Here is a 26,384-nt window from a genome sequence, read left to right as displayed (position 1 = left end):
TAATTATCGACCCATTTCCAGGCTCCCTTCTCTTGTGAAAATCCTAGAATCACTGTTCAACAAACAGCTACGTTATTTACTATCTGTAAATGGTATTCTTAATGTTAATCCATCTGGATTCAGACCTAAACATAGCACCACTATGGCTACCATGCTTGTGGCAAATTATATTGCAAATGCCCGATAGAAAGAAATGTGCTGCCATGTTTGTAGACTTTTCAAAAGCTTTTGATACTGTACACCATGTTATTCTTTAGAATAAACTGTCTTCGATAGAGTTGGATACTGATGCTTGCCAATGGTTTCAGAATGACAGTATCTCAATGACAGAACTCAGGCCATGGAGCCAAGGTAGATGACGTCAAATCTGAGTTCCTTTAGTTACATAAAGGGGTGCCCCAAGGTTGATACTATTAAAATCTATATAAATAACATTGGTAATGCTCTAAAAAACGTATAATATTCATTTTTTTGCAGATGATACAGCTTTAAATTCCATTGCTTGGCCAAGCCTCTTCAACCTCAGGAGGCTGAAAAAATGTGGCTTGTCACCGAAAACATTCACTAACTTTTACAGGTGCAAAATTGAGAGCATCCTGTCGGGCTGTATCACCGCCTGGTACTGCAACTGCATCGCCCACAACCGCAAGGCTCTCCAGAGGGTCGTGCGGTCTAAATACTAAATACTGCACAGTTTCCTAAGGACTAGATGCGAGCTGCCATCTCTATCGGCGCCATCTTGTAAGCAGCTTCGCCAAGACCCCCGCACTGTGGCTGATTATGAGGTTGATTTCCACACGTTGGCTGCCGAGAGTGCCTGGAACCCAGAATCCCTGTTTGACACATTCCTTCATGGATTATCGTAGGAGGTTAAGGACGAGCTCGCAGCCCGGGAGCTGCCTACGGATCTCAATTTGCTCATCACCTTGACCATCTGGATCGATGGGCGGCTACAGAAAGGTAGGAGGGAGTAGATGTCTGATTCCGGTCCCAATTGCTCGCACAAGGATACCACCTTGTCTCCAAGGATCTCCGGAAGACCCTGGTGTCTATGTCCCCGACAGGATCCAAGCTTACCGAAGTTCCTCCAAGAGTCTCCGAGGTCTGCCTACTCGCCTTTTCTGGAGCAGATGCAAATCAGCAGAGCTAGGCTGTCTACAGCCGAACGCTTACACAGACTTAACACCCAGAGTTGTCTGTATTGCGGAACTCCCGGTCATTATGTGTTTACCTGTCCTTTAAAGATACCAGGCTCATCAGTAGGTACGAGTACTCTGGTGGGCCATATAGAGAATTCTTACTCTCCTCTCACTCACACCCCTCTCCATGCCATCCTGCTGTGGGGTGACCAGTATCCATCTCTCTGGGTTCTCATTGACTCTGGGGCCGATGACAGTTTCATGGACGCCACCCTGGTCTCTGAGCTGGGCATCCCTACTCAGCCCCTCTCCAGCCCTCTGGATGTTAGAGCACTGGATGGGCGCTCTATAGGCAGGGTCAAACACAATACTACTCGTGTCCACCTGCGTGTGTCAGGGAACCACAGTGAGTCTATACAGTTTATACTCATCAAGTCTCCTCAGGTTCCCGTGGTATTGGGGTTTTCTTGGCTCCAGCACCACAATCCCCTTATCAACTGGACTGCTGGTACTCTCGTATGCTGGATCCAATTCTACCATGCCCATTGGCTGAAGTTGTCGCAGCCTGCCCTGGGATGTCTTCATGTGGGCTTCGAAGAAGTCTTGGACCTCTCCGCCGTTCCCGATGAGTACCAGGATCTCCGGGAGGTTTTCAGCAAGGCCCGGGCCACTTCGCTTCCTCTGTATCAACCCTATGACTGCGGGATCGACCTTCTCCCGGGCACTACACCACCCCGGGGATGGCTACCACCTGGTACGTATAAGGGAAGGTGATGGGAAGGTCACGAGTAGAAGACAGCCTTCAACACTGCTAGCGGACACTATGAATACCTAGTGATGCCATTCGGTTTGACCAATGCTCCTGCTGTGTTCCTGGCCCTGGTTAATGACGTTCTCCGGGATATCAAATCACATTTTATTAGTCACATGCGCCAAATACAAGACCTTACAGTGAAATGCATACTTACGAGCCCCTAACCAACAGTGCAGTTTTAAAAAAAGTATGGATAAGAATAAGAGATAAAAGTAACAAGTAATTAAAGAGCAGTAGTAAAAAATAACAATATATACAGGGGGGCACCGGTACGGAGTCAATGTGCGGGGGCACCGGTTAGTTGAGGTAGTATATACATGTAGTAGGTAGAGTTATTAAAGTGACTATAGATCACAACAGAGAGTGGCAGTGGTGGTGGGGGGGGGGGGGCAATTCAAATAGTCTGGTTAGCTATTTGACTAGATGTTGAGGAGTCTTATGGCTTTGGGTTAGAAGCTGTTTAGAAGCCTCTTGGACCTAGACTTGGTGCTCCTCTTGCCATGCGGTAGCAGAGAAAACAGTCTATGACTAGGGTGACTGGAGTCTTTGACAACTTTTAGGGCCTTCCTCTGACACCGCCTGGTATAGAGGTCCTGGATGGCATGAAGCTCGTGCCCCAGTGATGTACTGGGCCATTCGCACTAGATGCTGCCCGCTCCCCGATCTTGGAATGGGCTCATTCCTCCAGGCTTGCCTGCCACCCTGGCTCCCGTTTGAAGCCTGGCCTTTATGCGACAACGCTTTTGGTGGCCCACCATGGTTCCTTCTACCAAGGAGACGGCCCAGCTCATGGTGCAGCACGTCTTCCGGATCCAGAACGACTTCCGGTGGACATGGTTTCAGATCGTAGTCCTCATTTCTCGTCCCAGTTCTGGAAGGTATTCTGCACACTCATTGGGTCGTCGGCCAGCCTGTCCACCGGGTTTCATCCCCAATCCAAAGGTCAGTCGGAGTGTGCCAATCAGGACCTGGAGACGACTCTTCTGTGCCTCGCCTCGGCATACCCCACCACCAGGAGCCAGCAACTCGTGTGGGTGGAGTATGCCCGGTACACCCTTCCCTGTTCGGCCACTGGGCTCTCGCACTTCGAGTGCTCCGTGAGTTATCAGACTCCTCTCTTCCCGGAGAAAGAGGAAGACGTCAACAAACCCTCTCCCCAGATGTTCGTCTGCATTGTCGGCATACCTGGAAGAGAGCTCGGTCCGCTCTTCTCAATACCACCTCTAGGTGTCGTCGACAGGAGGACCGCCAACGGACCCCAGCTCCCCGCTATTGTCTTGGGCAGAGGGCATGGCTGTTCACTCGGGATGTACCCCTCCGGGTAGAGTCCCGCAAACATTCCCCCCCTTTTTATTGGCCCTTCCCCATCTCCAAGTTTCTTAGCCATTCTGCTGTTCGTCTTCTGTTGCCCCCTACCCTCTGTATACATCCCACTTTTCATGTGTCTAGGATAAACCTGTCTCACAGCCCTTTATCTCCTATTTCCAGCCATTGAAGAGGAGTGGGACAACATTCCACAGGCCACATTCAACAGCCTGATCAACTCGGAGGTGTGTCATGCAGCATGAAGAAAATGGTGGTCACACCAGATACTGACTGGTTTTCTGATTCACGCCCCTGCCTTTTTTTAAGGTATCTGTGACCAACAGATGGATATCTGTATTCCCAGTCATGTGAAATCTATAGATTAGGGCCTAATGAATTTATTTCAATTGACTGATTTCCTTATATGAGCTGTAACTCTGTTGAATGTTGATTTTTAAAATGTTTGTTCAGTATATGTTTGATGTATTTATGCAGGGCTCATCTGAAACAGAGACCCTAGACTCAGTATGACTTCCCTGTCAAAAAAAGAAGTTTTAATTAGAAAACGTACTAATTTACCATTTACTGAGAGGACAGGAAAGTAGAGTCAGGGAAATCGAGCAGTGAAGAGGTTTGCAACTTCATCAACCACAAATGGTGGACTGACTCGAGTGCAGTGGTAGTCTCAACCCATTGTTCACCCGTCTTGGAATACCTTATGGTCAAATGTCAACCCTTCTACCTCCCGATGGAGTTTTCAGCTGTTATTTTGAAAGTATTCAGACCCCTTCACTTTCTACACATTTTGTAACATTACAGCCTTATTCTAAAATTGATTAAACAAAACATTTTCCTCATCAATGTACACACAATACCCGACAATGACAAATCTTTATTTTTATTTTTATAGCAAATAGAAAAAACTGAAGTATATTCAGACCCTTTGAATTTGAGCTCAGGTGCATCCTGTTTCCATTCACCATCCTTGAGATCTTTCTACAACCTGATTGGAATCCACCTGTGGTAAATTTGTTTGATTGGACATGTTTTTTTTAAAGCCACACACCTGTCTATATAAAGTCCCAGAGTTACCAGTGCATGTCAGAGCAAAACCAAGCCATGAGGTTGAAGGAATTATCTGTAGAGCTCCGAGACAGGGTTTTGTTGAGGCACAGATCTTGGAAAGGATACCAAAACATTTCTGCAGGATTGAAGGTCCCCAAGAATACAGTGGCCTCCATCAATCTTAAATGGAAGAGGTTTGGAACGACCAAGACTCTTCCTAGAGCTGGCCTCCTGGCCAAACTGAGCAATCTGGGGAGAAGAGCCTTTCTCAGGGAGGTGACCAAGAACACGATGGTCACTCTGACAGTACGCCAGAGTTCCTCTGTGGAGATGGGAGAACCTTCCAGAAGGACAACCATCTCTGCAGCACTCCACCAATCAGGCCTTATGGTAGAGTGGCCAGACGGAAGCCACTCTTCAGTAAAAGGCACTTGACAGCCCGCTTGGTGTTTTCCGAAAGGCACCTAAAGACTCTCAGAACATGAGAAACAAGATTCCCTGGTTTGATGAAACCAAGATTGAACTCTTTGGCCTGAATGCCGTCTGGAGGAAACCTGGCACCACAGTGAAGCATGGTGGTGGCAGCATCATGCTGTGGGAATGTTTTTCTGCGGCAGGGATTGGGAGACTAGTCATGATCGAGGGAAAGATGAACAGAGCAAAGTACAGAGAGATCTTTCCAGAGCACTCAGGACCTCAGACTGGAGCGAATGTTTACCTTCCAACAGGACAACAACCCCAAGCACACAGCCAAGACAACACAGGAGTGGCTTTGGGGTAAGTCTCTGAATGTCCTTGAGTGGCCCAGCCAGAACCTGGACTTGAACTCGATTGAACATCTCTGGAGAGACCTGAAAATAGCTGTGCAGCGACACTTCCCATCCAACCTGACAGCTTGAGAGGATTTGCATAGAAGAATGGGAGAAACTCCCCAAATAAAGGTGTGCCAAGCTTGTAGCGTCATACCCAAGAAGACTCGAGGCTGTAATCGCTGCCAAAGGTGCATCAATACATTTCTGATTAAAGGGTCTGAATACTTATGTAAATGTAATATTTCAGTTGATTATTTTTAATAAATTAGCAAAAATGGCTAAAAAACTGTTTTTTCTTTTTCTTTATGGTGTATTGTGGGCAGATTGATGAGGGAAAAAACATGTAATACATTTATGAATAAGGCTGTAACGTAACAAAATGTGGAAAAAGTCAAGGGGTCTGAATACTTTCTGAATGCACCGTAGATTTCACCTCAGGACAATAAATATAACAATCTGGCACTTAACAAACTGTACGAGGCTAAAAAAACAAGCAGAAACGAACATCCGGAGGATGCCTTTCTTGTCGCTGCGATTTTAATTCTACCTCATTAAGTCCTAGACCACTGTTACTCTACCCACAAGCAAGCATACAAAGCCCTCATTTGGCCACAATTTGGCAAATCAGATCATGACTCCATTCTTCTGCTTCCTTATTACAAGCAGAACCTCAAAAAGGAACAACATGTGACTCGCTCCGTTGAGAAATGGTCATCAGAATCAGAGATTCTGCTACAGGACTGCTTTGCTAGCGTGGATTGGAATATGTTCCGTGACTCCACTGATAACATCAACGAGTTTAACCACCTCTGGCTTCATAAGGAAATACATTGGCGGCGTTGCCCTCACAGTGAAGGTTCGCTGCTTCCCCAGTCAAAAGCCCTGGATTAACACTGAAGTTGGCTCTAAATAAAGGACAGGGTTACAGCACACGGGGCTACCACAGACAACCCTGAGGCTACAGCTGAGGACAGGAACAAGTACAAGAAGTCCCGCTACGATTTCCGCAGAGTCATCAAACGAGCAAAAGGACAATATAGGAATAAAGTGGAATCATACTACACAGGCTCTGATGTCCGCTGCCTGTGGCAGGTCCATTACGGATTACAAAGAAAGACCTAGCCGTGATCTGCCCGACGATGCCTCTCTTCCAGACAAGCTCAATGCATTTTATGCACGCTTCGACAATAACAACACCGTACCATGTGTGAGGGCCCCCACCCGCCTAGAGGACTGGGTGATCTTCCTCTCCGAGGCCGACATGAGTAAGGTATTTAATCAGGTCAACACTCGCAAGGACGCGGGGCCAGATGGTATTCCAGGGCACATTCTCAAAGCATGCGCAGATCAGCTTTCAGGCATATTCACTGTAATTTTCAATCTCTCCTTATCCTAGTTTGTAATCCCTACATTTCTTAAGATGACTTCCATCATTCCTTTTCCCAAGAACTCTAAGACTTCATGCCACAATTATTACCACCCTGTTGCACTCACATATGTAATCATGAAGTGCGTTAAAGGCTTGTTACGTCACACATCAACTCCATCATACCAGACAAACTAGATCCACTCCAATTTGCATACAGCCCCAACAGATCCATAGACGACGCAATCTCAAATGCAGTCCACACTGCCCTCACCCGCCTCGACAAGAGGAATACTTTTGTGAGAATGCTGTTCATTGACTACAGCTCAGCGTTCAACACCTTTGTCCACTACAAGCTCATCACCAAGCTTAGGACCCTGAAACTGGATCCTGGACTTCCTGATAGGCAACACCAAGTGGTGAGGGTAGGCAACATCACCTCCACACACTGAGCCTCAACACAGGGGCTCCGCAGGGGTGTGTGCTTAGTTCCCTTCTGTACTCCCTAGTCACCCATGACTGCATGGCTACGCACGACTCCAACATCATCAAGTGGGCTGACGACACAATGTTGGTAGGCCTGATCACCGGCAATGATGAGACAGCCTACAGTCACCCATTGAGAATGTTTGGGATACTCTGGATTGACGTGTTCAACAGCATGTTCCAGTTCCCGCCAATATCCAGCAATTTATAGTCTGGGACAACATTCCACAGGCCACAATCAACAGCCTGATCAATTCTGTAAAGGTGATGTGTCGTGCTGCATGAGGCAAATGGTGGTCACACCAGATACTGACTGATTTTCTGATCCACTCCCCTGCCTTTTTAAAAAAAAGTATATGTGACCAACAGATGCATATCTGTATTCTCAGACATGTGAAATCCATAGATTAGGGCCTAATGAATTTTCAATTGACTGATTTCCTTATATGAACTATAACTCAGTAAAATCTTTGAAATTGTTGCATGTTGCATGTATATTTTTGTTCAGTGTAGTGTCTTACTTTCTTGTGCTCTTCCTATTTCTTATTTTTATTTATTGTGTGTTTTTATTGTAACTTATGTTATTTTTAGTGCTACCCTACATTGATATTGATTACTGCATTATTGGGTTTGGAGCGTACAAGAAAGGCATTTCACTGTAACTTGTACACGTGACATTAGAACTTGAAATGGTCCCCCCCAATAAATGTTTTTTTGGAAAGTATCATTTCAAAAATATAATATATATGTATTTTAAATGTGTCCCCAGATTCGTTGAGAGACGTTGTTTTGAAAAGGCGGCCTCTGCTGCAATGTGTGTCCCTTCCCCCCGCCCCTACTGACTGCTTTGTTCTCACTCTTGGTTGTTACAAGCAGTGTGGCAGTGTGTGAGTCAGAGAAAAAGCACTGTGCACCACCACCATCATTACTCACCGAACCGAGGAAAGTCATTGTTGGCAACAACAAAGTTCATTTTGAGCAACTATATGCTTTCTCCTGGCTAGTAGCTACAGTAGTCAGATTGACATTTACAGTTGAGTATTTTTTTTTAGCTGTGTCAGGTTTCATCTAACACTGGGTAGTTCTGGCTGTGTGAAAAACTGATAGTGAATTTTACATAATTACTGTCTTAGTCTTCAACATAGGTTCAGCAAGTTAGCAATGGATGTGCCACAAGTCAAGAAGAGTGAAAATAGAGGACCTTTTTTTTCAAAGTAGAATTCTTGGAAACTGCCCAAACACCACCCCTGGCAAACTAGCTGGCAAATTTGATAAAAAAAAAAAATTGTGTGTGTATTTATTAGGGATCCCCATTAGCTGTATACCACCATACAACAACATTACAATGTACCTGTGTGTAGAGTGCGTGTGTGTGTGTATGCGTCTGTACCTGTTTGGATGTGTCTCTTCACAGTCCTCGCTGTTCCATAAGATGTTTTTTTGCTTGCATCAGTAACCTGATGTGGAATAGAGTTCCATGTAGTCATGGCTCTATGTAGTACTGTGCGCCTCCCATAGTCTGTTCTGGACTTGGGGATTGTGAAGAGACCTCTGGTGGCATGTCTTGTGGGGTATGCATCCGAGCTGTGGGCTAGTAGTTTAAACAAACTGCTCGGTGCATTCTGCTGGTCAACACTTCTTACAAAAACAAGTAGTGATGAAGTCCATCTGTCCTCCATTTTGAGCCATGAGTGATTGACATGCTTATCATTAACGTTAGCTCCCTGTGTACATTAAAGGGCCAGCCGTTCTGACTGAACAGTAGTCCAGGTGCGACAAAACTGGGGCCTGTAGAACCTGCCTTGTTGATAGAGTTGTTAAGAAGGCAGAGCAGCGCTTTATTATAGACAGACTTCTCCCCACTGTTGTATGAATATCAGTGTCGGTCAGTGCCGTTTATGATGAGGGAGGAAATGTTTTTTTCCATAAGCATGGTCTTATTTCTATTACAGTATATTGGATGACTGTCATTCATATTCCATTCACCCAGTTCAACATAACATCGACAGGTTTAGGCTAATACATGATACTCAAATTTTCCCTATACCCATCATGAGGTTGCTACAACCTAGCCTATGAATGAAAGTTTACAACGCAGGTGCATACATGTCGAGAGAGATATTTACTGTGTAAGTCTTATGGAAGGGGGTGAGAACCAAGAGCCTCCTAGGCCTCCTAAGTCAATGTACCAAGATGAGGACGGCTCCGGCTCCGTCCTCCGGCTACACCATGGTGCTACCCTACAGAGTGCTGTTGAGGCTACCGTAGACCTTCATTGCAAAACTGTGTGTTTTAATCAATTATTTGGTGACATGAATATATTTAGTGTAGTTTTATCTAAAAGGGACAACTTTTCCAATGTTTTACAATTTTTTAAATGAAATTCCCTGAGGAGCCTCCACTGATCAATATGTTATGATGACAGTTTACAATCCAAGGTTACTCCAAGCAGTTTAGTCACCTCAACTTGCTAAATTTCCATATTATTCCTTACAAGATTTAGTTGAGGTTTAGGGTTTAGTAAATGATTTGTCCCAAATACAATGCTTTTAGTTTTTGAAATATTTACGGCTAACTTATTCCTTGACACCCATTCTGAAACTAACTGCAGCTTTTTGTTAAGTTTTGCATTCATTTCAGTCACTGTAGTAGCTGATGTGTATAGTGTCATCTGCATACATAGGCACACTGACTTTACTCAAAGCCAGTGGCATGTCGTTAGTAAAGATTGAAAAAAAGTAAGTGGCCTAGACAGCTGTCCTGGGGAATTCCTGATTCTACCTGGATTATGTTGGAGAGGCTTACATTAAATAACGCCCTCTGTGTTGATCTGATATCTGATGAAATGAAGTCTAGATGGTGTATTGCATGTGTTTACTTCATGCAGTAGACAGGCAGCCATGATTTTACTTTTGGTAATTATGTAGTGGAGTTTGATTCATTTCAGTTTTACCTTTTTTTTATTAAATCAGTTTTTAACTGTGTATATTGCTGGTTATTATTACAGTACAAAACTATATTTTAAGCAGAAAATATAACGTTATGTTTCAAACCATATAGTATGTAGAGCAGCAGAAGTAACCACATAGCATAGGGGAAGTGAGAACAAGGACATCAATCATACAGTAGCATAGTACAAAATGGTTGTTTAATTGAATATAACCACATTAACAGTCACACTTGTATTCAGTACAGTATGAATGGCCATGGCAAAGCCCCCCTTAGTCTTGTAAATTTGCCCATTTATAAGTTAAGATTTGTCTGTATCCTTTTCTGAAAAGTCATTAGAAATTAGCATTTAAAACCTGCGTTTCAAAAAACATTAGCAACATGCTCTCTCAGTAGCAACATGCCCCCCACCCCCATGTCAGAGTCGCTCCTACGCTGTGTCCCCTGTGTCCCTGTGTTCCCCTAAGACACATGACTTTGAATATATTTAAACTCAGTCAAACAGGTTTTTCTTAGGTTTTACTAGTTTGGTTTGAGGTGTTTGGAGTAGGTGGCCATCTTTAGACCAGTTGACCAGAGGATCTTTTTATGGATGTGGCTGTCTCTAACAAGAGTGAAAGAAAGGACCTCTTATGTTCACTTTTGGGTTGAGTTACTTTTGAGAGGCTGGTGGTTGCTCGACTGAGGCTTCACTGAGCCGGTAACCACTACACGAGCCCTCAGTCCGCACAGGCTATTTAGGAGCAACTATGGCTCTGTTCTGACCCACTTAGCTCTGAGTTGTCTAGGAAAACACATTTTGCTGTCCTGGATTTGTTAGAAAAACAGAGCCAAATTGAAGGAAACATTTTAATGACAATTATTTCACTTAAAAATGTAAGGTACATCATGAATTTCAAAAACACACTATGATTGTACTTAGTCGATTCCAGTAACACACTATACTGTACTGTAGCAATGTATCTTTTTTTGTCATGTTGCTATACTGTTTGTATGTGTAGTTATATACTGTACTTAAGCTGTATTAGATTTAGGGCCGTTATTTTAGGCCTGAGAAATGCACCGGGGATCTACCTGGTACCTGGTTATATGTATCTGGTCAAAAACCCATCTCCTGAACCACTACCCTCACACAACTGTACCTCCTCTGTTTAAACAGCACAATACTGAGGTTCATATTTATATATATATTTATATATATATATTTAATATTTGCTCACTTAAAAATACTGATGATTTAAAAAAAAAAATATTGCTGTCTGCTTTCTGTTTATAAATCTTGCCTACAGGGTTCAGTGATTACATTTCAGACCGGTTAATTGTTACATGTGTGTTTAGGTTCTGTGTTATGTTCTAATGTAGCCCATAAATCATATAATTTCTTTGTGCCTCACATTGCATGTACACTATAACGTTGTGTAAAACAATTGCTGTTTATCTTTTTCTATGGATCTGGATACATAAACACTCTTTATAAATATCTTGTCTCCTTTTCCACTGTTTAGAACTTCACGAGACCCTCTGTAAAACGGAGGCTTTGGTCAAAACCAACCCAACAAACCCCCTCTGCACTATGTGCTATCCCAATGCTACAGTATTTGGACCCAATGCTACAGTATTTGGACATTTACATTTACATTTAAGTCATTTAGCAGACGCTCTTATCCAGAGCGACTTACAAATTGGACCCAATGCTACAGTATTTGGACCCAATGCTACAGTATTTGGACATTTACATTTACATTTAAGTCATTTAGCAGACGCTCTTATCCAGAGCGACTTACAAATTAAGAGACCCAATGCTACAGTATTTGGACCCAATGCTACAGTATTTGGACTCAATGCTACAGTATTTGGACCCAATGCTACAGTATTTGGACCCAATGCTACAGTATTTGGACCCAATGCTACAGTATTTGGACCCAATGCTACAGTATTTGGACCCAATGCTACAGTATTTGGACCCAATGCTACAGTATTTGGACCCAATGCTACAGTATTTGCAGATATCGAACGGCGTTGACGAGTCTTTTTCTGTTCCTTTTAAAGGATGTAAACATTTGTAAATGAATGCTCACATGTGTCGAGCGGTGTCAGGTTTCCTCCTGTCCGTGGGGGTTTATCGAGTGTGTCTATGGTTGATCTGCTCTCTAAATCCTCCCATGCTCTCCCCCTGGCTGGAGCCAGCCCCTAGCTCCTCTGCTGTGCTCTCTCTCTCCATCTCCATCTCCAACTACCTCTTGCCATCCCTTTTAATACCTTTTCGTCTCTCCTCCTATTCCCTTTGTTGTCCTCTTCCCATCTAACCTATTCTCGCTCCATCTACCTATCCTTCTTTCTTTCTAGCCACCTGTCCATCTCTTCCTTTGACCTTACTCCTCAGTCCATCGGACTGACCTATACCTATTTGTTTATCTCTTAATGTTTCTACACCTCTTTTTTGTTTTCTCTCAGTCTCTCTATGTGTCCCTTTGTGTCAGCTGGTGAACTGTTGACAGGACAAAATGGAAAGAAAAGCTTCCTTTTCTACACTCGGGCCTCTTACATGACATTACTTCCTGTATTTCAACATTTTCACTTGCACTTTCCCCTTTTAATGGGGGGACTAAATAGCATGCTAATGAGTCCTCTAAGGTGCCCTAGCCTCCGCCATGCTCTAACAAAGCACACTTTCTATGGTCCCTTTTATGTGGAGAGAGGTTGGGATGCCCAGCTGAAGATGTTAGAGCATAAAAGCTGCTCCGCTGTTTTAGAAGTGTTCCAATATACATGACTTGTGGCATCCTTGTTTGTTAACAATATCCTTGTTTTTATCTGTGAGTCAAATCCACCTGATGCTGTGCAGACTTGCTTTGTGAATCTTTGTTTCTAGTGAATCTTCTAAGTGAATACAATCTTCAGTATACATGGCACAGCAATGGACATTGCCTGAATCTAAACTCCAAATACATGGTTCTACAATTGGCATTGGTGGTGCCTGTGGTTTGTATTCCTCCCATAGTTACCAGAAAGCTTCACTTTATGGGTTGAGTGACCCAGACAACATGAGTGGTGTGGGCCAGGCGTGACAGCGTTAAAAGAGGGACTGGACAGACTGTGATGATGTGGATTGTTGTTTGGAATAAACAAAGTAATGTGTCACAGCAACGCCTAATTCACACAAGCATGGGGACAGTACTGTGAAATATCATTCACCCATAAACAAATAAACCAGAATATTTTTTCTGACACCAGTGCCAGTGTGAGAGATCAGTCCAGAGTTGTCCTATTTTTTTAGTGTCCAGATTGCCATTGAAAGGGTAGCTGTGTGTGTGTGTGTGTGTGTGTGTGTGTGTGTGTGTGTGTGTGTGCCACATAAGGTGCCCGTGCCATGGAGAGCAGATATAGAGCATCTGAAATACAAATGTGTGAATTACCACCCCGTCTCTCCATCTCTCTTTCTCTTCATCCCTCTCTTCCCATCTCCCTCTCACCCTCGCTATCTCGCCATTGTGCACTCTCTCTCTTTTTCTTTTACCCCTTTCTCTCGCCATCCATCCCCCCCCCTCTCTATTTCATCTTATTAATAAAGCACATGGATTGTCACCGTTATTTACCAAATATAGTCTGACAAAGAAGAAGTGGGAATTTTTACTGATTGAAGATCAAAGTGGCAAAGTCTCCTCCTCTTCTATTAGAACCCCTTAAGAACAGAGGAAAACATCCATTTCTCACACATCAATGGCGGCTTCATAATCAATTGAAAAAGACACTTGTATGGGGATGCAAATCTTATCTTTGTCTTTATTAAAGATTTTAGAAGATACATGTCGGGATTTAATGTTATTAAATAAAAGAGGTCGGTTTTTTAATCTAAAGATGCAGAGGCGTTGGTAATGGTCTAAATCAAAGCCCAGGGACTCTCTTAATTACCAGAGGAGTTTGCCTATCCTTATTAATATTGATAAAATATACTGTGATCTGATCTCTGGGCTTATGATGCATTTGGGAGTTTGGTTAATGAACAGAAATAGAACATGGGACTAATTTCCCTGAAGTGGATAAAAAGCACAGACCCTGATGGAACAAGGGTCTCCATTTCATTATCATTAACTACACTGGCCAAAATATAACACTATCTGTGCTGTGGTTTATGAGGCCTGACTGTAGTTGGTGAGCACTGGGCAAAGCGTTAACCTGTGGCTTCAAAAGACAATGATTGTGTGGGGATTTTGTTCTCTCTTTTTGCCCTGTTTTGGTTCAGGTAACAAATTGCTATATGCTAAAGTCAATTGCATCAAAGGAAATTCAAGGTTGTTGCCAATTGAAACCATTTTGATGGAGTGCACAACTCAACCCTCCCAAATTAGCTTTTGCCGAACCACCCAAATGAGCTTTTGTCCTCTATAGGCTTGAACACGATTCATCCACTGACACAATACAGGGAGAATATCACAAATCACTGAATGCACATTTGAACTGTAAATCGGTAGGGGCACGTTCAAACGTGTAAGTAGACAGTAAGCAAACCAGTTATCAAACATACAGCGAAACACATGAGAAACCTTACTGGCAATTTTAACCGGGATAAGCGATACAGATAAGTAGTGATCAAAAAATACTTTACGCCCTTGAATATATGCAATACACCTTACAACATCATGAACGTGTAGAATTTATTTATTTATTTAATTCACATAAAAATCCTTCAGCTATAGCTTTCAAAACAAAAGAGAGGCAGTTTCATCCACCCTTGTGAAAAGCATTGATTGGTGTGAGCTTGAAGCCATCATGAATATATTGGACACAAACTTGAGGCCAATTGATTTTCCTGCATTAATTTCTTAATTAGAGTCCTGGTATGGCAACCATGAGGGATGCTGAGTTTAAACACTTGGAAAAGAGGGCATTTGGAGGATGGGGGAGCAATTCAAAACAGTAAACCAGAATACAATAAACAAACCTGGTTAAAATAGATATATATACAGCCATTTTGATATGGATAATTTTGATATACTTTCAGGAAAATAACATATTTTGACCTAGGGCAGAAGTAATCAATATTGCAAATCATCATGCCCTTAAACTAATTCCCATGATAATAGTTTACATCCCGCCAGAACTCTCTAAACTCTGCATATGTCACATAATCCATCATTTTGAAGAGTTTTGTTCTTTTGTTTAGCTGTATTGTATGTGTGCTTATTTTTAGCTCCCTGACTGTATGCACTGTGAGTCAATCTGGATAGGAGAGCCTGTATAATGACTAAAGAGTACATTTACTGTCAATTTAAAGCCGTGTATTTTGTATTTCACGATTTGCATGTAAAAAATACATCACCTCACCCATTGCGAGTGATTCTAATGGTAATGATCCAATGGTCACAGGTGGTGAGGGCTACCTCATTTCACCTATCAGATCCCTATGCCAAACTGTCACTGTGTAGATAAAGACTAGCTAATGTGTCTGCTGCATTCATCTTGTGGTTTGCCAGGCATCAACCATAACCCTGCGCCCTTAACCTCGAAACCATTCTCTGCCTCCACCAGTGTGTATAGGCTCTGATCTTGCATTCATCTGTATCTCTTCACCCACCTGCTGTTTATGAAAAGACACACTGAACAAACACAAACCGGTGATAGTCACAAGTAATTGATGAGAAAATGATTTCATTTGCATTGTGAAGCATCTTATTTGACCCAAAGTCGCTATGCCATTGTGGCGGTATTGAATGCCTAGTGAATGTACAGCATAATGCACAATCGTGCCCTCTGCCAAAGCAATTACCGATATTAAAAAAACAGAGAGAGAAAAACATGTTTTTTGATGGCTGCAGCCATCACTTCGTAAAACAAAAATATTGTGTTATGGCGATAGAAAGTTTTAGGTTAATTAAAAGGCCTTTATTATCTTGGCATTTCTATAGCAGTAATTGAAATGTAGAGCAACAATCATAATGCCATGGCCTCAGTGCTGAATCCTGTTGCTGGTGTTTTAATTGTTGCCTCTACATTTGAATTCGTTATATAAAAAAAGGCCAAGAGAATACAGGCTTATTACTTAACCTTTTTCAAGTTCATTCTATACGGTGTCTTGAACATTCTAGGGAACATTCCTAAGTCTATTAAAACATTTTGTGCTTCAAAGTAGTATGGAAGCACATTGCCGACACAATTTTTTATTTTTTTTACATGTTAATACTATCTAAAAATGTTGAGAATCATGAGTCAACATTTTGAGATACCATTGAAAAATGTTGAGATACTACTCAACATCAACAGTGAAGAGGCTACTCCGGGTTGCTGGCCTTCTAGGCAGAGTTCCTCTGTCCAGTGTCTGTGTTCTTTTGCCCATCTTAATCTTTTATTTTTATTGGCCAGTCTGAGATATGGCTTTTACTTTGCAACTCTGCCTAGAATGCCACTGTTGACTTTGAGACTGGTGTTTTGCAGGGACTATTTAATGAAGCTGCCAGTTGACGACTTGTGAGGCATCAGTTTCTCAAACTAGACACTCTAATGTACTTGTCCTCTTGCTCAGTTGTGCACCGGGGCCTCCCACTCCTCATTCTATTCTGGTTAGAGACAGTTTGCGCTGTTCTGTGAAGGGAGTAGTACACAGCGTTGTACGAGATCTTCAGTTTCTTGGCAATTTCTCACATGGAATAGCCTTAATTTCTCAGAACAAGAATAGACTGACGAGTTTCAGAAGAAAGTTCTTTGTTTCTGGCCATTTTGAGCCTGTAATCGAACCCACAAATTCTGATGCTCCAGATACTCAACTAGTCTTAAGAAGGCCAGTTTTATTGCTTCTTTAATCAGGACAACAGTTTTCAGCTGTGCTAGCATAATTTCAAAATAGTTTTCTAATGATCAATTAGCCTTTTAAAATTATAAACTTGGATTAGCTAACACAACGTTCCATTGGAACACAGGAGTGATGGTTGCTGATAATGGGCCTCTGGACGCCTATGTAGATATTCCATAAAAAATCTGCCGTTTCCAGCTACAATAGTCATTTACAACATCAACAATATCTACACTATATTTTTGATCAATTTGATGTCATTTTATTGGACCAAAAATGTGCTTTTCTTTCAAAAACAAGGATCTTTCTAAGTGACCCCAAACTTTTGAAAAGTAAAGTAAGTTTAAAAAAAAAAGATACTTAACTGGAAATGTCGAGGTACTAACTCCACATTTTTTGAGAGTAGAACATTAATGTAAGATATGTTTCTTAATTTGTAGCATTATGTGGCGATTTATTTCCATATATCCACGTTGCAGTGCTTTATAAAACAAACTCAGCCCTGTTAGGTGGATTGTCAAATTGGAGTTGTTGTCTAGTTTTTTAAAACCATATGACCTGATTAGAAAGAATCTGGTCCCATCATAGCCCATAAAACTGTTTTACAGCTTATAACTAGGGTCTGGAGTTTGCCTGGTTAGGTAGCCTACCAGATCAGGGAAAACTCTGGGCCCCAGGAAAACACTCCTGTGGTGTCACCTATGAAATCACCACATCATTTTACAAATGAAGAAACATATCCTCTAAGTATTGTCTACTATCCAAACATTTAGAGTTATTATGTCGAAATTTTGACTTTCATATCTCAGATTTTTTACTTAGTATTTTTTTAAAATGTAAACGTATCTCTAAATTTGTACTTACTGTACGTATCACTAAATGTTGACTTAGTATCTCAAAGTTTTGAGATAGTAACATGACATTTTTTGATAGTATCCCCCCCAGAAAATTTGGAATGGCGGAAATAGGTTTCCATAGTAATGGGCTTCCGTTTAAAAAAAAATATTTCCAGCATTATCCACTAGGTTTGCTCCAGGTAGAAAATCCTAGGAAGTGTTCTTTAATTTACACAAGCTGTCTCCAATTAATCACTCAATGTCTGGTTGAGTGTTTGGTGTGGGGATCGCCTAAACCAGGGGTGGCATAGCTCTACGAATCTTAATTGCACAAAGCCTATCATTAGGCAGGGATTACCATTTGTAAATCAGTGATTCTACATCTTATTTTGCTGAAGCTGATCCTTCCCAACAGACTCGGACATTGTAGCTAAAAATGTGTCAATTCCGGGTAGTTTAAGGGGAGAGTCAATGAAACCACCAAGGAAGTATATTGTCATGAACTCGGGAGTATCCCCAGGACTCAAATCAAATCGAATTTGTCACATGGTTCGTAAACAACAGGTGTAGACTAACAGTGAAATGCTTGCTTACGGACCCTTCCCAACAATGCAGAGGAAAAAATACAAATAATAGACAAATAATAACTCAAGGAGTAAATACACAATGAGTAAAAATAACTTGGCTATATACACGGGGTACCAATACTGAGTCGATGTGCAGCGGTACAAGGTAACTGAGGTAGATACATTATATATACAAAATTATGTGGACACCCCTTCAGATTAGTTGATTCTGCTATTTTAGCTGATGTGTATAAAATCAAGCACACAGGCATACAATCTTCATAGACAAACATTGGCAGTAGAATGGCCTTACTGAAGAGCTCAGTGACTTTCAATGTGGCACCGTCATAGGATCCCACCTATCCAACAAGTTTGTCAAATTTCTGGGTTTGGCGGATGCCAGGAGAACGCTATCTGCCTGAATGCATAGTACCAACTGTAAAGTTTGATGGAGGAGAAATAATGGTCTAGGGCTGTTTTTCATGGTTCGGGCTAGGCCCCTTAGTTCCAGTGAAGGGAAATCTGAATTCTACAGCGTACAATGACATTCTAGATGATTCTGTGATTCCAACTTTGTGGCAACAGTATGGGGAAGGCCCTTTCCTGTTTCAGCATGACAATGCCCCTGTGCACAAAGCAAGGTCCAATGGTTTGTCAAGATTGGTGTGGAAGAACTTGACTAGCCTGCACAGAGCCCTGACCTCACCCCATTGAACGCCTTGGGATGAATTGGAATGTCGACTGCGAGCCAGGCCTAATCGCCCAACATCAGTGCCCAACCTCACTAATGCTCTTGTGGCTGAATGGAAGCATGTCCTGCAGCAATGTTTCTAGAGGAAAGCCTTCCCAGCCTTCTCCATATTAATGATTTTGGAATGAGATGTTCGCACAAGCAGGTGTCCAGATACTTTCAGTCATGTAGTGTATGTACATACAGGTGAGGATAAAGTGACTAGGCAACAGGAGAGATAATAAACAGTAGCAGCAGGATATATGATGAGTTAAAAGAGTTAGCGTGAAAAGGGTCAACACTCACGCAACACATTTGATTGATTGGAGACAGGTTGTGTAAATCACAAAACATTTTCTAGGATTTCCTACCTGCAACAAACCTAGTGGAAAATGCTGGAAATACCGGTCAAAATAAAAACAACAAAATAAAATGTAATAAATAACTGTCCCTATCCATAATATGGCGTTTGTTTTTTCTTGGTACATGCAATGTCCTATTCAAAGAGCGGCTGCACGCAATCAACTGGGGAGCTATACAGCCTCTACCCATGTGAGAGCACCATTAATGTTCATCATATGTTTCTATATACAAATGTGATTGGAAAACAATTCCACAAAGTGCGAGAGAGAGACAGAGAGAAAGGGACAGAGCGAAAGAGGGAGAACGCAAACACGTGATGTGGACAATGAATAAATATCTTCAATTAAGCCCCTCTGTATGGAAATCTCATTATCGGACCCCCCTCCACCATCACCACATACGTACACACTTGTCATCAACAAACAGGGAAAATTGCTCTCAGTATGGTTGTAATTATGGGCCATTCTTCTGAATGTCATTGAAACATTGTTCCTGGTTTTCTCCTCCTGGTCAAAGACCTGCTGTTGCTTCCTAAGGAAGCTCCTGAGATAAGGTCCTCATCTCAGAAAACCATAGCGGTAGTGTGGTCCAAAACACAAGCCCATTATTACAAGAGGGATTTCCTTTTTTGTCCGAAACACAAAGTGAGGGTCAGGATAACTGTTATTTTCCACATGCCTCTTGTTCGTCTCTTTGGACGTGGTTGTTTGTGAGATCTGTGAAAAGATTAGAAGAGACAAAAAGGCTGCTTCTCCATCAGTTTTCTTTGTGGTAATGTCTAGTCCCACACCTGACCTGCTGTCAGTAGAAGCCTAATGCTACAAACCGTGTCAGCATCTTTATAAATGATTGCACATATTTGTTATAAGACCAGACAAAACCAACAAACTTAATAATAAACTTGAGTCACTCCCGCAAAGATGATACTCTCATATTCTGACTGCTGACAATAAGACCACCAGAATGTGGTGGTGTGAATCGTCAAATTTTGCACTAACCCATATATAAACCTATGATGTAGGCCTCCATAGGTTTTCACTTCTCATTCAGTACCATAAAAATACAATAACACCCAACACAAACCTTCTGTGTTGTTGACCTACTATTGACCATTACCTAACGTTTACAAGCCAGAACTTGGCTCGCCGTCCAACGAGACGATTTCTCTGACGGACAGGAGTACGCTGCTGTGCCTTGGCTGACATATTGGAGGTGACCACAGGGCTTGAGGACAGCAAACACATGCCCTGACTGTGTACTGTAGCTCCAGGCCCTGCAGTCCTGTCTCAGGTGGGTTCTATGTTTAGAGAGCTCCAGGTCTGCGTCATCCACTGATTAATGACTATCACATTCATTTTTGAAAAGCCTGCTGTTTGTTTTGGATGAAGGAGGCAGTTCACTTAGTTCCTCTAATACGGTTCCCACGACGCACTGTTTTGTAACGGTGGACGGGTTGGAGACAGGCAGGTGTTGCCAGCAGCCAATACCTACCGAAGTAGAGCTAATAAACCAGAATGTTGCCATTTATCATGTTAGTCTGACCTGTTACTTGCACAAGACATCTCTTCTTCATATTGTGCTTTTTACTTAGAAACATTCTAATGCCAATATAATGTTATCCTTTGTACAGAGTGCGTATATAGGTTGGGGAATTAATTTATAGTGTTCAATAATCTAATCAAACTACAAATGCTTGGTTAAACAGATTGTTAAAGAAATTGTGGCATGGCGATAGTATTGATTGCATAAGACATATGTGGTCATTTATGCTACTTACTCTCCCACGTTATACTTATGTTATCTTCTCTGTAGGCCTAATACGTTCTGTATTTTTTCAGCTTTGTGAGTTGTATTGTATGTTTGTACTGTACACTGGCAGGACACATTAAATAACCACATTCACTGAACCAGCTTTTGGAACAAGTTATTTCTGTGGTCAGATTTGCTTTTACAATAATGATGAATATACATCATAAAAGGATCTTTGCATAATCAAATACATTTTAAAATCAATTTCCCCATTATTGTCCTTCACACAATGTGGAGAGCCATTAGAAACACATAATTGTGGTTAACCATGTCATTATTCATATGATATAATTCATCTGAACTGTACTGGGAAAAACGCTGAAATGGTTAGCAGCGCCTCTCCATACAATGGGGGGAATTTGCAATTGACTAAATGCAAAAAAAAAAGGTTAAATGCCAAGTTCCACTTGTTAAAGACAGACATCTTTATATTGCTTTATTCATCTGGCTCAGAGGGGATATGGCATGAATCAAGCTGTAGTTACTATTAAACAGAGCTTTAAAATGCACATATTGTTAGTATGAAAACAAGAGGTAGACAGACCCTATAATATGCTAATTGAGACCAGAGCCATTTCAGAATATGGAGGCATTGTGGGTAATTAACCGTTTGCACAAAGTTCTGCACACATGCTAAACTCTATCTTTCCCGAGGTTGGCTGTAAGGACCACTAGGACTATTTTCACTGTAATATCTAGGAAAGAAGAGTGGGTGATCTAATACAGTAGCGTGTATTGCTGTATGAAGTGGTGAAAATGTAAGAGAATTTATAAATCCTATAGATTTGATAACACTCCTCCATAGAAAAATTACGGTAACACTCCACACACCCCAATAAAACTCAGGCACCTGCTGAGGCAATCCAGGAAGGGGCGAGCTTGGAACTCCGCTTCTTTGGTCTGGTCTGTGTGGGCTCCAGGTTTGTAGAGCTGGGAGGGGTGGGGTGCCTCTTCTCTGCAGCTACACAGACATACAGGATTACCTAAGAAAAGCATCCTTATAATCCCTCCAGCCCCTCCAATGCATCCTTCCTTCCTTCCTTTGCTACAGGAACTCAATAATTTGATAATATTGTGTAGGTTTCCACCATATTGCTTTCAGCTGATCCAGTCATGCCAGATCAGTGATCATATTGCAGAAGGATGTGCTTTTAAAGAAGCCTGTTCTAAGTGAGTCAATATAGGCTACAGGTTCATTATATAGCCCTTATCTCTGTCATGCAGTAGGTCTATGTGAAATAAATGTTTGTCAACACAGTATTTTGACAACTGAGTGGAAGACAGACTCAAAACAAGCATATTATGCCATTTTTTGAAAAAACATTGTGTTACTATAGCTATATATTTTGTTTTTCTGGAAAAAACATTTTATGATTTATTAAACATCACTTTTATGATTATTAAATAAAACATAGCTTTCCCAGGCTTTTGGAGCCCCAGTGGACTACTCTCACACACACACACACACACACACACACACACACACACACACACACAAAACAGTGGTCTTTCTGGAGCATCCAAGTGAGAGGTGAGGGTCAGCTATAGCCTATTCATTAAACTGCTTATATTTTCACAATGCTTTTTTCATAGGCTACCACCGACACCTTTTTTTTTGGGGGGGGGGGGTCATCAAAATAGGAACCCTAGGCTTAAGTAGAGATATACAATTGAATAATTCAATTTGAGAATTAAGGTAAGCCTAAATAAAGAAAATAGTGCAGAAGATCAAATCCGAAGCGGTCGTTTTGTTTCTCCCCTTAATTTATTCAAACGCTTGATCGCATTAATGAGATTCATCTGCCGTTTGATGTCCGCGTGACCCTGATTGGAACTTGTGGCGCGAAACCCAAAGAGGTTGATAGAATAAATGACATGTTTTGAGTTCCAGAGGTTGCTGTTTTTGAACAACATTTGGGAGATGAAGGTGTGAAAACATGCTGCGATAAACATGGAGGACTGCAGTCACATATTCCGGTAGGCTATTATACACTCAATAGAATTTAAATCCAAAGAAGACTACGATAGGCAATTCCTACACTACACCGTAGTAAACTACTGTCAACTGACTGTGACCTGGTGTGGGCCTAGAGCTTCATTTTTTTTTTTACACAAACAGTAGATTTTTAGCGTGGCATTCATTAAATTGTTGTACTAAAAATGTCTAGCCAAACTTATAATTAAAACCACTGGATGACCATTATAAATAAACCTGCTCCATAATGTAATGAAACATTTCTTTCGAGTGCCGTTAAGAATTTGAACCAATGACACAAATGAGCTGTACAGTTTTTTTTGGTGGCATTTATTATTATTTTTGATTTTTTACTGGGCTTTAGAAATCTGTCAGATGGAGAAAAGAACCTAGCACACATTTACCAAACCCCTGTCTGTTCTTTTATAATGAATAGGCTACAGGTTAGTCCTAAATCTCCGGCCTCATTAGACCCTCCCTGCCTGTAGTCTTCCCAACGGTGTGCAGACTGTTAGAGCACGTCTGTACCTTCATCGTCGCGTCCTTTATATTTCACACTCCATGAAAATATAGGCCTATCTTAATTAAGTAGAACAACATGTTTTAATGAAAATGCATAGGCTATGGATGCAACCTAATTGAGGATATAGTCTAGAATAGAAGATTATGCAATATGATATGAGAAATGTACAACAAAATGTCCAATATAATTGACATATATTATAGCTTGCTTTAAAAGGGTTAAAGAAAAAAGAAGGAAAGGCTTCAAGCTGTCATAGTGATCAAAATGGTATTCATACTGCTTCATAGCCTACCCGAAGCAAATGTTGATGGGATATAGGCTTATTCAAGTTCATTCTGGAAAGCATGCGCGGTAAACTTTTGGCCCCTATGTCGTGACTTTTCAAAATTGCTACATTGAAACTGTAGAAAATAAGGAAGTGCTCTCTACTCATTTTCAGCGGGAGACCGCCCATATATTGAATCCGTATTTACAAGTAACTCCAGACTTTCGCATATTTTGCTATAACAGCACAAAAGCAAACAGGGGCGCTTCACTGTCCCGCGCTCCTCACCAAAATTGCCTTTTCCTCACCCGCTTTTCGAACTGCACACTCGTCCGTCGTCTTCCTCCAGCCTTTTTCTCTCTCCCTATTTATGAAAACGTCACTTCAAGTCCCTCCCTTTTTTGAATCTCATTAGTTTCTTGTGTGTTTCTCCCTGTCAATAATCCTGAATCCAGACTCTCTCTATTTCCATCCCTCTCTATCTGTCAATCAGCGCCGCCTTTGAACTGAAAACCACTCCGACCAACTTCAACTCACTCAATCCGAGCGGCTCAGCTCCATCTCCGGCTTCTTTTTCTGCCAAGGTTCCCCTCTTTTTAGTTTGTATAAACCGCCAGTGCTTGGAAAACGCCAATACAGACTCTAAACTTTAACTCGGATTCTAGATCACCAAGATCAAGGGTTTAAAACTTTGTGTTTTTGCCCCCCAAAATTGCTCGGGAAAATGCCGCAGCTCAACGGCGGTGGAGGGGACGATTTGGGTGCGAACGATGAAATGATTTCCTTCAAAGACGAAGGGGAGCAGGATGAAAAAATTTCGGAGAATTTATCGGCAGAAAGGGATTTAGCAGATGTCAAATCTTCTCTTGTAAATGAATCAGAAACAAATCAAAACAGCTCGTCAGATTCGGAGGTAAGTGAAATAATCGGAATCCATTGGGCATTGGTAGTTTACAAACATTTACTTATTGTGCGCGAAATGTGCAACCACGGTATATAAAATTAATGATTTCCCTGTTTTTCTTTAATGCAACCCCTGTGTTTCGTTGTTTTTCAAGGCGGAAAGACGGCCTCCGCCTAGGTCTGAAACTTTCAGAGACAAAACAAGAGAAAGTTTAGAGGAGGGTGAGTTTCTGCTTGTCTGTCTCTTAGATTTGTACACAATGGCATATGAGCGTACCGAGTGGGTTTCTTCTAAAATCTCAGATGTATAAAAGTTGTCAAGGCACTTATAAAAGTTTTTCTTCTTTCCCCCCGCCATGTTAGCTGCGAAAAGGCAAGATGGAGGGCTGTTCAAGAGCCCACCGTACCCGGGCTATCCATTTATAATGATCCCCGATCTTACAAGCCCGTACCTTCCGAATGGATCACTTTCTCCAACAGCTCGCACAGTAAGTTCATTTATTTACACCGATGTGCGTACATTAATGGACACACACGACCCACGTAGCCTTGAACAAACGCGCATTGACACCCACAGCTAGGTGTGTTTAGCTGTTAAATGTAGACAGAAGTTTCGCAACTTTTCATGAACTGTACAATGGCATGCATGTCGCTTGCAACAGTGTGCCTGCATGTTTCTCTGTAGCATTCTAGGAATAGGGATAATCAATTCATTTCCATCACCTCAAAGAAAACAAATGGTATGCAAGGTCATGCGCACATGATGAATATTCTATTTTTTGTACACCTGTGATCAAATTATAGTACAAAATATACTCAATAGTACTCAATAATAACATAGCAGTTTATAGTGGACAATTGAAATTTATTATCATTATGCTGCCTCTTCTTGATTTTATTATTATTATTGTTATTATTATTAGCATTGTTATTGTTATTATTATTATTACTGTATTATTATGTGAGTGTTTGTTAGGCTATCTCTGGCTTTGATTTCATACCGCCCCCTAATATAATGTTATACTGAGCCTTCGCTATGTTCGCTACAACCTCATTGAAAACGTTTTTTTTCTTTAACGCTTAAAACACATGACCCATTTAAACTTTTTTTTAAATCCTAGGGCAGTATAATAACACCTAACACAAGTTTCTATAAATATATCAACATACAGGAAACTCAGAAAAGCATTGAGAAAGGACCTTATAAAAACAAAGCCAATGTGTTAATTAGTTTATTTATGTAATTTGCATTTGTCAAACTGCATTGACATTAGCTGAAAGAGGCCTGTCATTGACAGTTACTTTGAATATGCAGACATTAATATTTTTACCTCAAACATTTAAATACATTTGAAATCATTTATTTATAGGCTGGAAATTGTTTGATTTTTACATGTTGTAGCCCATGTATACCACGCTAGCCTGTAATGGGTAAACCATCGCTCTTAAAAGCATGTGCCATGTAAAATGTTATTTATAAATAAATTCATGTTATTTATTAGAGGCAATCAGCTCAGCTATAATTATGCATACTTACTCATTTACTCGCCACCTCCTAGTCCCACTGGGCAATAGCAATGCTTAGGTCGGATAATTTTCTAAACCTTAAAAAAAAAGAAAATTAATGGTTGCAATTACAAGTCATTGCTTTAGGACCTGTCATCTCATCTTACAAGGTTAAGGCAAAGACC

The 26,384-nt window shown here is 41.4% G+C and overlaps 1 protein-coding gene across 26 annotated transcripts in view; it reads left to right on the top strand.

Annotated features, from left to right (window-relative positions):
* Nucleotides 1-24,061: 24,061 nt before the first annotated feature.
* The window catches only part of LOC115143988 (transcription factor 7-like 2), a 103,551-nt gene continuing 101,228 nt past the window's right edge, over nt 24,062-26,384 (top strand). For 4 of the 26 annotated variants that reach the window (XM_065002411.1, XM_029684527.2, XM_065002414.1 and 1 more), the window contains exons 1-3: nt 24,075-24,703; nt 24,849-24,915; nt 25,057-25,181. In XM_065002411.1, the coding sequence (XP_064858483.1) occupies nt 24,515-24,703; nt 24,849-24,915; nt 25,057-25,181 (381 nt within the window). In that variant the 5' untranslated portion in view covers nt 24,075-24,514. Of the gene's footprint in view, nt 24,704-24,848; nt 24,916-25,056; nt 25,182-26,384 lie in introns of all 26 variants that reach the window. The other 22 variants (XM_029684530.2, XM_029684521.2, XM_029684526.2 and 19 more) reach the window with 11 other exon arrangements.

The sequence above is a fragment of the Oncorhynchus nerka genome, linkage group LG16, assembly GCF_034236695.1.
Source record: "Oncorhynchus nerka isolate Pitt River linkage group LG16, Oner_Uvic_2.0, whole genome shotgun sequence".
NCBI lineage: Eukaryota > Metazoa > Chordata > Actinopteri > Salmoniformes > Salmonidae > Oncorhynchus > Oncorhynchus nerka.
Note: the sequence above shows the minus strand (reverse complement) of the source record. Positions and strands in the feature narration are given on the sequence as shown.